General features: G+C 51.1%; 3 protein-coding genes across 3 annotated transcripts; 2 read left to right on the top strand and 1 right to left on the bottom strand.

The window, feature by feature from the left end:
• Positions 1-2122: 2122 nt before the first annotated feature.
• NCLIV_065450 (hypothetical protein) lies at positions 2123-3923 on the bottom strand (the record flags this gene model as incomplete). The annotated part of the gene is made up of 3 exons (XM_003886096.1): positions 2123-2251; positions 2678-2819; positions 3856-3923. 3 exons carry the CDS (start codon positions 3921-3923, stop codon positions 2123-2125), a joined length of 339 nt encoding a protein of 112 aa, XP_003886145.1.
• Positions 3924-6452: 2529 nt separating this feature from the next.
• NCLIV_065440 (hypothetical protein) lies at positions 6453-8131 on the top strand (the record flags this gene model as incomplete). Its single annotated transcript, XM_003886095.1, has 3 exons — positions 6453-6531; positions 7441-7545; positions 7866-8131. The coding sequence occupies 3 exons, from the start codon at positions 6453-6455 to the stop codon at positions 8129-8131; spliced, it is 450 nt and encodes a 149-aa protein (XP_003886144.1).
• Positions 8132-10098: 1967 nt separating this feature from the next.
• On the top strand, positions 10099-15557 carry NCLIV_065430 (conserved hypothetical protein; the record flags this gene model as incomplete). Its single annotated transcript, XM_003886094.1, has 8 exons — positions 10099-10195; positions 10677-10851; positions 11162-11331; positions 11722-12477; positions 12718-14028; positions 14367-14549; positions 14876-15018; positions 15357-15557. 8 exons carry the CDS (start codon positions 10099-10101, stop codon positions 15555-15557), a joined length of 3036 nt encoding a protein of 1011 aa, XP_003886143.1.
• Between the last annotated feature and the right edge of the window lie 250 nt (positions 15558-15807).

Genomic DNA, 15807 nt, shown 5'->3' with positions numbered 1-15807 from the left:
TCTTTCTTCGTGACGCTGTGCACACCGACGTTCAACGCCACATACGGACCTTGCCTTGAAAGGTGTTCAACGAAAGCGACTCGGGGTCAACATATGCTGATTCACGAAACTTGTTTACGCCAAAGAGTGGCATTCAATCCTCCCAAGCAGAACATGATTATTCCAGGCCGTCATGATGGTTGTCCTTCAACATTCATACCTTAAAAAAATGTGAACCGTCGAATGAATGCGTCCTAACACACTATGTAATAATTGGAAACCACAGGCCTGTCACACGCCCCAAGTGAGACAGAAGTCGAAACAAATCTGCGGCATTGAGAGGCCAGAAAGACGTCATGTGTTGTGTCGTCCTCTGGTGAGTGGAGCCGCCACATGGAAGTGAAGTATCGCAGAAACGCTAGAAAAGGCGCACAGTACTCTGGATGGTCTGCTAGCCGCGAAAGGCGTTCTGCTGAGTTTTGCTAAAACCGGGTTTTGCGCCCGTCAGAACAGTTCCGGTCAACCTTGAACACTGGGTAACTTTGATTTCCAAGATTTAAAAAGCACTCGTTTTCGAGATGTGCTCCCGAGCGCATTTGACCACAGCGGGATTTTTCATTCCGTGGCGATTTCTCTTGCTAGTCTGCAAAATGGATTTCTCGGTGGATCTCCAAAAGCAGACCCAGGTGATGTGTGTGGCTATTTCAATCCGAGCTCCAACGTCTCAAGAAGTGCTTACACACGAAATTATTCCACCCTCTGCTCTCAGAACAGCTTCACGATTCTTCTGAGAGCTTCTATGACCAAGGAGCTATCAAGGATACGCGGACAAACAGCATCACAGCCACTGGCGTACTCGAGTAGTAAAAGCAACACACACATGGAGACGCGAGGTTGCAGTCCACTGAAACCCGAGTCAGCCTCTTCAAACTTCGCCAGAAGCGATGTACGATGGTTGATCCATGGTAAGATGCTTCTCATCCTCCCGAGCCAGTGGACTGCGGTAGAAAAGAAACCGAATCACAAAGTATACCGTGGTCAGAGAACCATCTAACTGAACGTCGGCACAGAGCACAGTAAAGAACCGTTGTCGAGCTTAAGGATCGCCACGTTGGATCAGACACCTGTAAGTCTCGCCAGCGCATTGCTGTCCGATGGTTGATCCAAGGTTATGTTGTATCATCATCGCGGCATCCTGATAAGCTGTACGACCAAACGCGCGTACGCAGCTATACTGCAACAGACTCTGACGTTCTCACAAACACACCACGCACATCACAAGGAACACAGAAGCGTTCGTACACATGCGTAAACGTCGCGGGCGCTTAGGTAACAGGACATCGCACAACGCTGTCGTTCCCCGTTCGATTCTGCAGAGTGCGTTGTCACCTGCGCCGGAGAGACGCCAGTTTCGTTTTGTCTGCAGGCGTGTGCCTCGACACATCCTGTATGCGAGTTTCGCAAGAACGCGATGAAGACACGAGGGACCCGGCGGCCCGCATGTCACTGAACAGCGTTCTGCCTGATTTGTGGGGAAGGTCTTACTACGCGCTCAATTCTCTGCTAGTCTTGAGCCGTCCGAGTGGCTCTGCTGTCTCCGAACCAATACACGGCGGCGTCACCAAAGAAAAAGATCCAACGAATCACAATTCTCGGCGGCGCGCTGCCAAGCCATCCGTTTTGGGCATCCACGCATCTTTGAACAAAGTCGCGACAGAAGACACCACTTCTGACCTGAGCCGTAAATTGGAGCGTTGCCAGCTTACCCTATATTAGCACCAAACAACGGCATGTGCAAACTGCAGCATTCGTGTCGTGCCTTTGTCCAGAAATCCACTACCTTCTTTCGCGAGGTGGCAGAAGAAGTGCACCTGTGCTTGGGGACAGACTCGACTGTTCCGCATCAGCATCGCCGGTGCGGCATCCAAGAGAAAGAAACGGTAAGAAGTTCACGACGAGTCCATGGGGAGACGCAACTTCTGTTTTAAGCACAGAAGGGACAGAAAATACAACGAAGGTCGACCACGCCAAATGCTCCACAGACTAGGCCACAGTTTCTAGACATGTTGGAACACCCTCGAGGGCAGAACCTTCCCCGTTCCTCTGTCTTTCAACAATACAGTAAGAGATCTTCAGCTCGCCCTCAGATGTTTGAGGGGTACAGGAACACGCGCACGCGGCCAGCGATGGAGCTGGGAGGCAAGTTGTTGCGGAACTTCGCGCGCACAATGCCGCCATTCCCGTGAGGGCGGCGGATGCGTCCCCAAATGACCTGAGGAGAGGGAGAGACACAGGCGCAGCAGCACAGCGAAGCCACCTTTGACAACTTGTGAAACGGCCACGTCGTTTCAAAGAACTTTTACAGCCGTGAGAAAAAAGAAATACCTGACTGTGTCTTATCCCACGTTTCATGGATGCTACAAAAGTAGAACCACAGCGAGCGGCGCCCCCCCCCCCCTCCCTGACGCCGCCCGGCCCTCGACTACTCCCTGTCATGCGATCCCTCAGAGGAAAGGAGCACATTCCCGGAGTACCGCACACTCGCCCCGACATACGAGCATCAGGGAAGTACACGGCGATGTAAATACTTGGCCTTCTTGCATGCCTCTCCGTACGGACTCCTCCCCCACATATGGCGAAAAGAGCCCCCTTCCACATGGGCTGATGGGGTGCCTGTGAAAGAGCAACAGAAACTCACTCTGTACTTGGAGCCTTGCTTCTCCGTCTTGGCCTTGTAGACGTAGGCAACACGCTTGCCAAGGTAGAATTGGGTGTCTTTGCGGTCGTTCACACCCTCCAGCTGCAACAGGGAGCACGACGGGTACTGGTTGACCTTGGATCTGCGCAGAAACGACAAACGGAACCACAATGACGAACACGCCTCCAAGTTCCTTAAGTCTTTGATGGAAGTATACGGGTTTTTAACAGAAAAAGGAAACGAGTGGGGCAAGGCAACTCAACGTAAATTTAACAACGGTCTTTCACTGGCATGACCCCGAAGGCCAGTGCTCTCGAAGAGACGGTTTCAGCTGCTGGCGACCCTCAATTGCTGGGGTTCCCGAGCAGTAACAAGCGACGAAAGAATCACTTGTTTCAACCAATAGAGCCACGGAAGGCGTCGAAGCCAACAAACAGACGTAAGGAGAAACAGGGAACGGCGGGCCGTACGCTCAGCCTGTGCAACCCCTCGAAGCCCGCCGTACGCTGAGATAGTCCACTAGATCAGCAGCGTCGCCTGTCTCCAATCTCAAAACTTGTGCCCGGTGGAGCGCCTCTTTTGCCGGGGGATCGTGAACAGGGGAACACAGTTGACTGCAGACGTCCGCGATCCATTAGAAAGGAACGGCTACATCGTACGACTGTACTCGGACAGAAGGCACCGGCACATGCTTGCAGAAAAAAGGAGGAGGCAAACGCCTGGAGCCGCTGAATGCACGCTGTCCAGGAAAGGGATCCACCCGTACAGTACAGTAAAGTGAGGAAGCACTCCGGCGCACACATGCTAGTTTCGAAACCCCGGTATGGCATGCGAGTTTGCAGGTTTTTGACGGGCGTTTGTCGTCGCCTCCTGCTTCCGGAAAAAAGCTGAGGAGACTTATCCATCCCCTGCGTACGTGGAAAAAGTCAGAAGACATCGTCAGTCGGTTTCTGCAAGAGATCGAGCACTGGGCATGTCAGAAACGCGCCCCCACAGCCTCAAGAAGTCGAAGAAAATTCACTCTCCGGTCGTGCGCGGCAGCCCACAGAACGCAACCGGCAAACGTGCCCAGTACCACCCATATCGCAAATAATAAAAAAACATAAATTACTCCGTGTCATCGAAGCAATTCACATGCTGTGTCCACGGCAAAAATCCATGAACCATGCAAAACGTACCTTTTGTATCCGAGCACGATCCCCCGCACATACAGCCTCACGGGCTGCTTTGTTCCTGACTTCTTCATCCTCGCGAGAAAGAGATACCACACTTAACCACAAGGAAAAAAGAAGGAAAAAAATATAACAAAGGCCGATACCTCGAGGACTTCCCCGTCTCCTCGCAGCCCAGTCTCCCAAGAAGCTGCTCAAGCAAACGCCTCGTGATCGAAAAGGGGCCTACTATGTCGCTCCACTGCAACAGACGAGTCCCCCCAGAGAGGCCGCATCCCACTGGGTCGCCTTATAGACGAAAATGCATGTCTTCGTCCGATAGTGTGAATGGCTTATAGAAAACGTGCGGCTCAGGGGCGTCCGAGTCGCGCGGACACCAGGCTCAAAACTGCGCGTCCGAAAAACGAAAATACGGAACGCGTATGGCATGGGGAAAGGCTTTCACTATCTGGCTTCTCATCTTACGCAGCCATTGCCCTTCTCCTCCTCGTGTCACTCGAATGTCGATCTGTCTTGTCAAGGAATGCTCGTATGTGAGTAAAAGGACAGTGAACTTGCTGGGCTTGCCAATGGGGCCTCCAGAGGCGATTAGTCAGAATTCTCTGGTTCTCGGAATCGGCCGAGCGACGGATGCCCGATGTAGCTGCGAGCGCTGTTGCTGTTGCCATATCGTTTCGAAACTACCGTGACTCTCCTTATAAGCGAGGCCGCACGAAAATTGTGCCAGGAGGGACTGCAAAGCCAGGTAGGCTGGGGGACATGTTTTCAGATACTACATTTGCGCGTCCCCTGTCTATATCTGGCCCACTGGGAGATCGTAACATACGGCGGGCGGGAATAGACGACAGTTTCAGTTGCTTCATTCAGATATACTGATCTGGTAGACAACGTTACCCCATTTCTAGTGAATTCCGCGAACGGATGCGAGATCAGGCTGTGCAAGAAGCGACTCGCCTGCCGAAAGCCCAAGATTCCGTTGCTGTACGCACTTCGAAATCTGCAATAGAGTGCTGGGTTCAGCTCGCATAGTCTGCATCATTCTCTTCCTTTGAGAGACTCACAGCCCGAGAGAACACCCACAGGAAGACAATGCACTGCGCAGAGGTCGTGACCATAGTAACCATCCACGATGAGCCGTTTAGCATGGAATCATGTATGTTGTAGAAGGCAGCCTCTGTTTCAGCTGACTAGTTTATGTTTTTGTGATACATATGGTGGCCTCCAAACGGAGTTCGCTTCGGGTGATCTTGTTCACTTGCTGAAGTTGACAATCAACGTGAATGCTTGTACCTGCGCCGACGATACGGGGAAAAGATGGGCCTGCGCTAACCAGTCGCTCGCATCAACAAAAACAACGCAATTTCACGGGGACAAGCTGCAGACGGGTCCGCCCTTCCTCTTCTTTGAGTATTCGCCAGCAGCGCCTTGTATGATGTCGCCAATGCTAACACCCTCACACCCGCGTTTTATGCAGAGTGGCAAGAACAGCTACATGGAAACAGAAACATGAAGATTAATTATCCATCCAAATCGTGAGATGCTTCTGCCACAGGAAACAATGATGGGATCAAACGGAACGTTGGAGTCTTCAGTCGGGACTCTTCGTGTATTGAGCAACCCGCCCGCGCTACGTGGACATGTCGACTAGGGAACCGAATATTATGTGGAGCTGCAAGCTGAGTGTTATAAATGGTTACAGTTCCTTCCATTTCAGTGACAATTTCGGATACGAGCGTTTATTGAGGATGATGCGGGATGTCGCGCCAGGTTCCCAGGAGAATTTTGTCGAGGCAAGAGAGGTTCATACCACGGCAGCAGTCCTGGCGCCTCTTTCAACAGAAAATGCGGATAATTGTGGAGGGCCTGGCCTGAATAGAGGCAAAGCAACGGCGATGTATTGACGCCATTTCTGCCATTGTGGGTTGATACATCTGACTCAGTGCCAAACGCCTAATTTTGTAACGCCACCTGGTCCCTCGTTGCTACCACGTGAAGACAATTGGTTTGCATCCCAACCGGTGCATTTGGCGGCTGGGTTGGTAGCGGCGCTTGCTTACCGCTTGAAAAGAAACGATGTTCCTGTCTGACGCACACATGAACGTGTTTCCGGCCTGCATAGTGGAAACGGAAATTACCCTTCTTATTTTCCCGGTTGATCAGACAGTTCTTATTTCCCGCACTCGCACATTTTCACAACACAGAACCCCGAGTGCTTGCCGGTGGGTGTCATGAGCTGCGCGCTACAGAGGGAGGGCGCGTGAACTTCATGGCGACACATACACAGGCTGCTGCTGTCAGCTACGCTGTGCTCGCGAAAACTGTGGTGGTTTTGGTGACGGTTCATTCAAAATCCCCGCCTTTTCTCTGTCACCCTGGAGTGCAGCAGTTCACCCAACGTATGTGCGTGCGCCTCGTAGAAAAATCAACAGAAAAACACAGTGTTCTTTGAGCGCGCGCGGGTTCTGGGCTTGGAACTTTCGGAATTTCGCATTCTGTCGTCCTTGTCCGGGGGTGTTCTCTGTGGTCCCGAGAGTGGTGGTAGAGAGCGTACAGATTCTCATCTTACATTTCTCTTCAAGGAAAGTCCTCCTTTTTTTAAGAAAATGGCTGACCAGCTGACAGAGGAGCAAATTGCGGAGTTCAAGGAGGCGTTCAGCCTCTTCGATAAAGACGGCGATGGGAGTGAGTTCACGTTCTCGCCTTTCTATAAGGCCCGTATAAACTCGTCACATCTATCTCTCCTGCCTTCCCAACTCTTACCCGCCGCTGTTCCATATTTGTTTCGTACTGCTTACACTCATGCCGAAGTTTGCTGTGCGAAGACGGGGCACTGGTGGTCCTTCTCGCTGTTTTTGAGAAATGTGGTGCTCCTTTCGCGACGGAGGACGCAGAGAATGCAGTGGACTCCGGAGGGAACCTTGATGAACTGTCGGGTTTTCTCGTTGCGGGTCTTGTGTGGCTGCCAGAAATTTTATTTGGGGTTGTATTCGACTTCCCCCTTCGGGGTCACTCGCTTCTAAAGAATTGCTTTCCTCTCGTAGGGCAGAGGTGCAGCACCTTTCGTAAAGACAAATGCATATTGGCTCTCACGCCTCGCGGTGGGGTTTCGTTGGCTGAAGGAATGAATTCAGTTAAATTGGATTCGAGGAAGCCACAGTGGAAAGCAGTTTTCTGGGGAAATCTCTAGAGATCGTGCAGACGGTCACGTCATTCTCAGAGGAGGCACGGGCTTTCGGGGGCGACACCGAGCCACGTCTGTACTTTTGATTTTTGGGAAAAAAGGAGTGTGTTAACTATGGTCTGGGCCGTGCGTCCAGTGCGGAACACTGGCGCATGGGCTGTAATTTGGCAAGGAGGGACGGGACAAGTTCGTTCACTGAAGTGGAAACCATCTTTGCTCGCTCATCACCCAACACATCTGACGCATTCCAGTTGCACCATCAGCGGCGGCGAGGGTGTCGAGGGACGACGCGTGAGAAATCTACTTCAGTATCTCCTCTGTTGCGTTTAAAATGAGCAATGGAACAACTGTTTTGCTCACTTTTCGCACATTCATGTGTTTGTGTTCGTGTGGAAAATACTATGATTCAGCAATCACTACAAAGGAACTCGGTACCGTCATGCGGTCACTGGGCCAGAACCCGACAGAGGCAGAACTTCAGGATATGATCAATGAGGTTGATGCTGATGGAAATGGTGAGTTTTTCACGGCAACACAAGCCTGCAAGTAGTCATCAGCTGAGGATGGCTGGGAGTTGGGCGAATACAGAACTTTGCCATGATAGTGTGCGGTTTTATGGCTTCGTGGCGATGTTGAATATTCTTGTAGCCGGTTCGGTTCAACGTATTGTAGTCTATAGTGCGTGTTCGGACGTCTGCTATCTGGCGTGTCAAGGGGTTTGATAGTCCTGTGGAGACCAGAATTGTGACTTACCAGAGAAAACCATGATTCGGTGCGGCTACAGTTCTGCAAATAATTCGGGTGTTTTGGAGCATTCTATTTACACACTTGGCAGGCACAATCGATTTCCCGGAGTTCCTTACTCTTATGGCACGGAAGATGAAGGACACTGACACAGAAGAAGAGTTAATCGAAGCATTCAAGGTGTTCGATCGGGACGGCAACGGCTTCATTAGCGCGGCCGAGCTGCGACACGTTATGACAAATTTGGGAGAAAAGCTTACAGACGAAGAAGTGGACGAGATGATTCGAGAAGCAGATGTGGATGGCGATGGCCAGATTAACTACGAGGAGTTTGTAAAAATGATGATGGCAAAGTAAAAAATGTGTTAAACTCTCCTCCGTTTTGATTTTTTCCTCTATTTGCCTTGTGTGCGATCACCAAAGTATGTTCTTGATTGTTGATGAGAAGCTGAACAGCCGACTGATATGCCGTTCTGTTTTGTTTCTGTCCCCCCGAATTTCTGTCTCCCACACAGCTCTGGCCCCGCCAGAACCCGATCCCGCCAGTTTCGTTACGATACTGAAGAAACCGGAACTGTTCATGTTTTAATCTATATTCTTGAGAAATCACAATAGTTTGGAAACGTTTGATTTTTTGGAGCGACCCAACGGCAATTGTTGTGGACACGCCCGTGTCTAGATTTGCTGGGTAGACAGAACACTTATTAAGCACAGAGCTTTCGTCGCAAGATGACACTTGACATGGAAACTGCGAATCTTCCGTGCGCCTTGTTGCCGGAACGCAATTTGTCTTGCTAGCAAAGACGGACCGCTCGAAAATGCTGAGAAACAAAGCACAAAGTCGCCAGCCACACAGATATCCCACCTTCCGCAGGAGCCTGCCGCACTAGGTTGATTTAAGTGTGCGCGTCTTTGGTAGTGTGGTAACAGGGTGACACGGGCCGAATTTTATCAGAGATCGAATGCTCCTTGATACGCTCTAGCCTCCACCAATCGACCGCGAGGAAACGTCTTTTTCCTGCTGCGGTTCTGGGTTTTTTCTGACGAGGGTCATTGGCGGAATGGGTTGTATGGACGGAGCTTGTGAAAAATCTGTGCCCGGCGCTGCCGGCGACTGCCTGGAAAGAACACCAACTGATTTCCACGTTTACCTCATTAGGCATGAATGGTGTGACCGAATAACTATATCGGGACGGACATGATTGTATAGAAGGCTACAGGATACTCATCCCAGAGCTGCATTATACAAGGATGGAGGGCGTCCTACTCTGCCCTTGCTAGTTCGTGAACGAAAGTCGGGTACGGGAAGTAGTCGTTCACAGGTGGTAGGGGAAGTGCTTCCTCCTGGCTTATATGGGTTCTCCATAGAGAGTTGGAGTGCGAGAAAGAAGTGCCTGGTGCTTCAGTTTTGCTTTGCCCGTTGCTACGCGCTCGAATGTGAGCAGTGTATTCAACACTGTTTCCAGCTGTTCACCAGATCTAGTCTGCACCGATGAGAAACCGGGATGCGCACGAGAGAGGGGCGCTGCAGTCACACGGGGGGAAAAGAATACTAGAAAATGACGTTGGAAGTTCCGCGGGGACGACGTCGTACAGTTGGCACCTTTCAACAAATAAAACAATGAGCTCGTGAGAACAGGGGATGACGTGGATGCTGGAGCCACTCTCGCTCGTGCGTGTGGAAGCGCTGCTCCAGGTCAGCTCTTGTGAGATTCGATCCAGAATGCAACATTTTTTTACAGCTTGTTGACGAACGACCGTACAGCGGTAGTGTGCTCATGTATTATAGGACCTCTGTGTCTATTGAAATTGACGTACCCTAATCTGCATCGATGAGCTCGATATTCTCCATGAGGCATGTTGTTCTTTTTTGTTTTCGCACTAGACCATTCTCACGTCCGTCAAAAACCAGTCCAACTTGTTTATGAGTATCGCGGCCTAGAGATTCCATTTCTCTTCTCTTCTTCCTCTCGCTCTTTGTGCTCTGCTTTTTCATGAAGGGAAGTGCCACAATTGGGAGCATGTTGTGGACCTGGGTCATATTTCGATCCATTCACCTGGTGAGCCGGAAGTCACGTCGAGTGCGACGGCATGCTGCCTCATGTTAGTGGCATCTGCGTCTTCCTCACTTCTTCCTCTTCAGGGATTGAAATACTGGAAGGAGGCAGTGCAGCAGAACAGCGGTGTCACGACCAATCCTTCCTCCAGAACGCAGGAACTCAGCCGACAAAAGGCGACCAGCAGCTACCTTGCATGGTGGTTTCTAAGCTGAGCAAGTGTGACGTTTTCTGCGGTCCCTTTCCTGCAACTGCAATTCCGGCGCCATGTCGTGGGCCCCCTCCATTCTGATCTTGTCACTCTGGAGTTGGATCATTGTTGGACGTGGACAAAGTTTGGGGGGCTCCGCCCCTGATGATCGAGGTAGGCAGGAAGAATTCGTGTTCGGCTGCATTCGAACCCTCGCAATGTTTTTGCAGAAAAAACAAATGCTGTCTATTACTTGCTGTAGATTTTGTGTCGCTCTGGCCATGTCTCTCTTGCGAATTGCACCTGAGGTTACACTGAAATAGAAAAGGTCTTTGGAAGCTTTAGGTCGTAAATAATTCATGTTCCTCAGCCGACGCCATAACTTTTGAAGGCGAAAGTTGAAGGCACTAGGTGTTTCTATAAATAGGAGCATGCATCGACAAACTGCAAGAAAGCATTGCCAGCGTCATTGTGGACAAAGACGATGTGCAGCAGCCCAGCATTAATTTGTGTGCTGTCCCCACGGAGAGGAGCATACAATCCTTTCGCAGCCCGTTTTTTCGTCTTCGATAGAGTGTACACGCGTACCGCTGTCTTATCACATGAGAATTACTACGAGTAGTTCCACTGTGTTCCTTTTCCCTCACCATTACAGGGCAGGCTGCCAAGCCTGAAACTGTTCTGCAGTACGGCATCAGTTTGGAGCTCAAGTCGAGAGTGCCTGATGCTCTTTTGAGCTCTCCTCTGCTGGCGCACTCGGACTCCCTATGTCTCAACTACAAATCGTTTCACCTTCGCCACCCGTCGTACTTCCCAGCAGCTGCCATTCGGTAAGAGTGACACAGAAAGTCTATGGTTGCTGCCTACTGAGTACGCAGTGACTCGACGATTTCTGTGCTTCATATCGGCTGCGGATGTTTTCGTCTGTTGTTGCCATTGCATCACCGGAACTAGGCTAGTAGTATTTGATGGAAGAGGTTCCTGTTACTGTCGTCCCAATTCGGTTACCAAAAGCACGCGACATGCGGTTCGGGTTCTCGATTGAAAACTTGCGAAAGACGCAAGAATTTTTGATATATAATATTGAATTTAATCGTCCCACCATGAGGTGTCGGCCATGATGCGTTTACTAACTTCCAGGCATGGTCACTTCCCGTCAGCATATATCCAACACGAGAATAAACCGGGCTACTACGAAGGTGTTGAAGAGGATGCGCTCGTTCTGAGGGACTGTCAGCAGTATGTTCTGCAGGGCAACTTGACCTTGTGTGGAAATCTGCATGTCGACGGCCGCCTCAGCGTCATGCCTGGTGAGTTGCGTATGGGGATAGTCACCATCACGGATGCCCAGATACATCAAGCGTGCAAACACTGCCTGTGAGACAGGAGCAATAGAGGTGGGCTTGATAACGTAGGGTTGTCTGACGTCGAAACTGACGCTGTGACTCGACTGGACGACAAACCGCCTTGCTGTTGGAAATTCAGGAGGACCGAGCCTTGTTCTTCTTGCGGCTGTAGATCTGGTTGTGGTGACAATGCAACAAGAATCTACCATGCTGGTCTGTTTGCGATGCCTACAGGGGTGAACGGCACACGAGTGTTTGACTCGCCCAGTCCTTACCTGTTAAACCGCTGTCTTTTACATTCTCTTCCTCGATCGGGATCAGTCAAGGTTGAAGGGGCCTCCCTCTTTGTCTCAGGAAGTGTCCAGATTGGTGGAACTTTGACAGCCACTGAAGTGCTGCTAGATTCCGGAGCAGAGGTGCTTGTTGGGATGCGAGGAGCGCGAGAGGCTGTTCGCGCGACCTTGACGGGCCAGCTTCCTACCAGTGACGGACAGGAACCCCCGCCTGCAAATAGGGGGAAGGACATGAAACAGCCTATGTCGGCCGAAGAAATTGAGGAGAAAATTCAAAAGAAACGCGGCAGGCCAATAAATCATCTGGTCTTCTTCCGCCGCACGTACGAGCCGATGGACAAGTGGGTAGCAAGCGACCAGGCGACTCTGCAGGCAGCAGGACTGGCCTACTCCGATTCAAATAGGAAGAAAACTCTTTCCGTGGAAATCAACTGTCCAATATTGGACACGGATGGTGTGCCGGCGATTGACGGCTACAGTGGCGAAGCTGGGATTGCCGACGGATCGCTGGATTGGTCGGAATCGCCTGCTCCGCTCGGGGATATTGTAGTTGGCAAGCTTGTTATCTCTCGGTCATCACAACTGGTCGTCTTTGGTAATATCCGTGCTGACACGTCAGAGATATACGGGGCGTCAAGACTGAACTCTGTTTGCGGCAACTATTTGTCGGATACGGGGTCGGCAGGGCTGATCGCCAGAGACGCCTCAATCGTCACGTTAGGAGGTCTCAGCCTGAACTTATTTAGTAACTTGTATGTCCGAGGTGGTTCCTACTTCTATCAAACCGGCCCAGGACAGATCGCATTCGACACTCAAGGTACGTGTAGTACACTCAGCTGACGCTGTTGAATTATACTGTGGTGTATATTTGTATGAGGTTGGATGCCGTATTGGAGTAACTGAGCAGGCACGAGGGCGCCGCCGACCACCAGAATCGCGTGCGACCCTATCTGATTGCCCAAATTTCACCTTCGTATTTCCCTATTGTGCCACAGTCAAAACCGGCAAGGTAACCGTTGCGCTGCGTTTGTACTCTGTGTTGCCCTCCACTTCCAAGCTTCCGCCAGCGACCTCTACTTCACAAGCAATCTTTTGACGACATCGATGGTCCTTGACAATCTGTCGGAAGCTGTAGTTGGCGGTTCTCTGGATGCGATTAGTTTGGTTTCCCTTGTGGAAGCCTCAGAACTTCTAGTCATGGGGGGCTTCAACTCGACAGCACTAACGCTTTTTGACGGCTCTAATGCCAGGATTGCCGGCAGAGTTTTTGACGCCGGTTTCGTAAAGCTAGAATCAAACGGCTTCCTTCATGCGGCACCTACCGAGACAGCCCACGTAAGGCATGCGCTGAAAGTAGCACACAGCAGCACAATGGTATTTGACCGAGTGCCTTTGCTCGTGGTCGATGGGATGGTAGAAGTTACCAATTCGGATCTACAGGTTAAACAGGGCGGGTTGGTCGCTCGAAGCAGCATTATTTTGAACGAGGCTCACTTACAGGTCAACGGCAGCCTTGCCGCTACAGGGAGATACTTCGCTGGGGAGGACGGGATAACTCGAGAGGAGCTCGAAACGGAGCATTCACCGACCCCTGACGAGGATACAAGCAGTGAGCTTGACTCGTCAGGCGAAGCAGACACGGAAGACGAATACGTATTTTCTGGCAAAGAAACTCCTGAGGTCACCAGTATGGATGATGGGACCACGATTGCTCCTTTGTCTGAGATCGCGCTGCCAGAAAAAAGTGGTGGACGTGGTGGTGCTCAAGACAGCTCACCAATGAAGAAGCAGGCAGCTATCCGGTACCACCTGGAGGATGACGATGAAATAGACCGTAGCCCAAGGCTCACTGCCGCCGCTGAATGGCACAACATAACGGGGCTACTTCCGACTAACAGACGACTCGCTGAACATGAAGATCAGTACCTGCTATCGGGATACCTGAATCAGACGGAGGTCGAAAGCAAAACCAACAGAAACGGGGAGTCACCCCCTGGGACTGCCGATGCCCAGGGCATGCACAAGGCGGCGAATATTCCAGTGTTCAACTCGGATGGAGAAGATGTGTCCTTGACAGATGACATGCTTAGCAACGTGGAAGAAAAAAACTCCACACGTGTTCGACTCCCAGCCCTGGCAGCTGTCCGGTCGTCGATACTCGTCGGGGGTCAGGTGTACCTCAACAACACTTTCTCTCAACTCGCAGGCAGATCCAAACTGACTGTTTTTGGGCAGGGAGGGATTCGCGTTTCCGGCGGAGGCAGCCTTCAACTTTTCAAGGGTGGACTGATAGAAGTGAGGCTCGGCGACGTAACGGTCGACAGTGTTCTCTCACTTCTTGTGCACAGCAACCTTGAGGTCCACAGAGGTAAGTAAAGAAAAAGACAAACTTCAGAAAAGGGCAACAGAGGTGTAGAGGATGCCCGGCGTAGATGTTTGTACCATAGGTATATTTTCGTATAGTTTCGCAGGTTGCCTTCGAGGGCCCGAACTTCGAGCAAGCAATCATTTCCAGACGTGTCTGTACTGTGGACCCGTGCAGCTCTTGGAACCCCTGGTTGTTGCACAAACTAAAGAAGACGAGGGTTCACTGTCTCAGTGACACGGACTAAGACACCTGCGCAGCGGCCTCGAGTTACATGGGTCTCCCCGTCGAGAAACCCGGTCTACATGTTAACTCATTTTCCGGTCTCCTGTTTCGCACAGGGAGCATCTACTGCGGAGACCTCTACGTCAGAACAGGGAGCACGCTTGCTGGCGCCAGTGGAGATCTCATGGTTAACGGAGGAGCCGAAATAAGTGGCGGGGCAGAAGTTAGGGTTCGACACTGGCTCACTGTTCAGCGAGAGGGTCTGCATGTGATGAACGGAGCAGTCGTCTCGGCAGAGGGTAAGAGGCCGTTGGTGTACCTCTTCATCCTATCGCGTTCTGCTTTTTGCAAGCCACAGTAAAGAACAGTTGTGTAGCTATCAAAGAGCACGCTGCGCTCAACTACCCTGCAATGGGGCATCTCATATGAAGTCACTGAGCAATGGGCAGCGAAAATATTTTTTCCATTGCTAGGAAGCCTGCACCTTGGTTGCATGTGACGGCAGAACGAATTTTCACCAACTTTGTACTCTGCGGACGGCAAGAGACCGTGCAGAACGGATCAATCGATGATGAAAGTAGAAATCACACAATGGAGTGAGCTCTGACCACATGTTTTTTCTCAGCAATCGGATCTGCGTACGGAGATATTTACTGCGGCGCCGGGTCTGTCGTTCAGTCAATCAGCGGAGAGATTATTGCGCAGCGTCATATCATTGCGCAAGACAGATGCAAGATTTTGGCACAAACCTACATTCTTGCGAAAGAAGTACGTGCAGTGGGTTCCGGTGCTTTCTGCTTGTCTTTATCTTGCTACCCGTCCGTCCGTGGTCTCTTCCATTCACATGCACTAAGGCTGCACTGCACGGTATTAACTCACACTGCCAGTCCCTGACTTCCCTTTTTTTTCCAGTGAGGTAGTGAAGCGACTGGAAACTCCACTGCAGCTTTTTCTCTGTCCTGAAAGTTGCGCTCTTAGCTAGTTGATAGTTGTTCACCATGTGTAGGCTGTTTTGTTGGAAAAATGCGGGGCTGGTCAGCCATACCGACTGTGCCAGCACAAAGCGTGTCACGAAAGGCGAGTTTCGGTGTGTCGATCATGTGCAGGGTATAATTTCACTAGAAAATCGCGGATATGTAGAAGCGAAAGACACCGTGCTCGCGCCGGACGGCGGTGTCCGGAAAACAATTGAGTCCGAGATCAAGTTGGGTCGAGGCCACGTCGATGTGCAGGTGGGTGATACGTACATGCCGACGGGGACAATGCAGCTCGCTTCACCGAGTCAGAGGAAGCCTGGCTCTCCCTAGCCACTTGTAAAGACTCTTTCCGTGTTTTCTGGTCTATCTCTAGCGCTCTCATTTCATCCGCTTGCATGACCTAATCGTGCAGGCGTTAGGGAACCAAATGCCATTTAAGGGCGCACCCAGTTTTGCCCTGGAGCTGCGGATCAGTAACTGCGGGAAACCTAGTTAACCGAAACTCGCGAAGTTGTAATCACTCTGATGCCCACTCGTACGTTCAGGTCATGCAAGTCTGTCCTCCTGATCATCTCCGCTT

The sequence above is a fragment of the Neospora caninum genome, chromosome XII, assembly GCF_000208865.1.
Source record: "Neospora caninum Liverpool complete genome, chromosome XII".
In the NCBI taxonomy this organism is placed as follows: Eukaryota; Apicomplexa; class Conoidasida; order Eucoccidiorida; family Sarcocystidae; genus Neospora; species Neospora caninum.
The sequence above is the reverse complement of the archived record's forward strand: the minus strand, read 5'-3'. Positions and strand labels throughout refer to the sequence as shown.